The sequence below is a fragment of the Nycticebus coucang genome, chromosome 14 (assembly GCF_027406575.1).
Source record: "Nycticebus coucang isolate mNycCou1 chromosome 14, mNycCou1.pri, whole genome shotgun sequence".
NCBI classification, from domain to species: Eukaryota; Metazoa; Chordata; class Mammalia; order Primates; family Lorisidae; genus Nycticebus; species Nycticebus coucang.
Window position 1 is genome coordinate 15,922,707 of NC_069793.1, and position 1,363 is coordinate 15,924,069.

Below are 1,363 nucleotides of genomic sequence, written 5' to 3' on the forward strand. Positions count from 1 at the left end.
TTATGTAACAGGTGCTTAGAAAATGCTTGTGTAAAAGAATGGCAAAGTGCGGTCATAAATCCTGCATTGAATAAGGGAGACAATGGGGGCATGGATAAAGATATAAATTAATAAATGGACAATTATTTATTAATAACATCATTCTTTTTTATTTCATTTTAGTTTTTACAGATATTTGTACTTCATATTGACTTACGATTCATAAAATGCTGAATTTCACTGATGTGACAGAATTTATTCTTTTGGGATTAACTAGTTATCGAGAATGGCGAGTTCTCCTCTTCGTCATCTTTCTCGTGGTCTACATTATCACCTTGGTGGGCAACATTGGAGTGATCGCCTTAATTAAGGTTAGTCCACAGCTGAACAGCCCCATGTACTTTTTCCTCAGCCATTTGTCCTTTATTGATGTGTGGTTTTCTTCCAACGTCACCCCTAAATTGCTGGAAAACCTGCTATCAGAGACAAAAACTATTTCTTATGCTGGGTGTTTGGTACAGTGCTTCTTCTTCATTGCTCTTGTTCATGTGGAAATTTTTATTCTGGCTGTGATGGCCTTTGACAGATACATGGCAATTGGGAACCCTCTGCTCTACAGCAGCAAAATGTCAAGGGTTGTCTGTATTCGACTGATCTGTTTCCCTTACATATATGGTTTCCTGACTAGTCTGGCAGCAACATTATGGACGTATGGCTTGTACTTCTGTGGGAAAATCGAGATCAACCACTTCTACTGTGCAGATCCACCTCTCATCAAGATGGCCTGTGCGGGGACCTTTGTGAAAGAATATACCATGCTCATACTGGCAGGAATTAACTTCACATATTCCCTGATTGTAATTATCATCTCCTATATATTCATTCTCATTGCCATCCTACAAATGCGCTCAGCAGAAGGGAGACGGAAAGCCTTTTCTACCTGTGGGTCCCATCTGACAGCGGTCATCATATTTTACGGTACCCTGATCTTCATGTATCTCAGACGGCCCACCGAGGAGTCCGTGGAGCAGGGGAAGATGGTGGCTGTCTTCTATACCACGGTGATCCCCATGTTGAATCCCATTATTTACACTCTGAGGAACAAGGATGTGAAGGAGGCCATGAACAAAGTAATCAATAGAAGATATTTAACAAAATAAAGTAAAATTTGAGTTAATGTCTTTTATGATTTGTTTGGAGAGAGGTCATTGCCTTATCTATAGGAACATTAAGCTAATGAAATCTGGTGGGTTGGAAAGGGAAAAATAAAGTGATGTAAATTGACAAAAAAAAAAAAGAAAGAAATTAAAGTAGATTAGTTCATTTCTGGTGATGTAAATAGTGAAGGTTAATTTTAATTAATTAATTAGTTGAGAAGATAATG

General features: G+C 38.2%; 1 protein-coding gene across 1 annotated transcript; it reads left to right on the plus strand.

Annotated features, from left to right (window-relative positions):
* Window positions 1-206: 206 nt before the first annotated feature.
* LOC128565564 (olfactory receptor 5M3-like) lies at window positions 207-1,139 on the plus strand. Its single transcript, XM_053562103.1, has one exon. It carries the CDS (start codon window positions 207-209, stop codon window positions 1,137-1,139), a length of 933 nt encoding a protein of 310 aa, XP_053418078.1.
* Window positions 1,140-1,363: the final 224 nt, after the last annotated feature.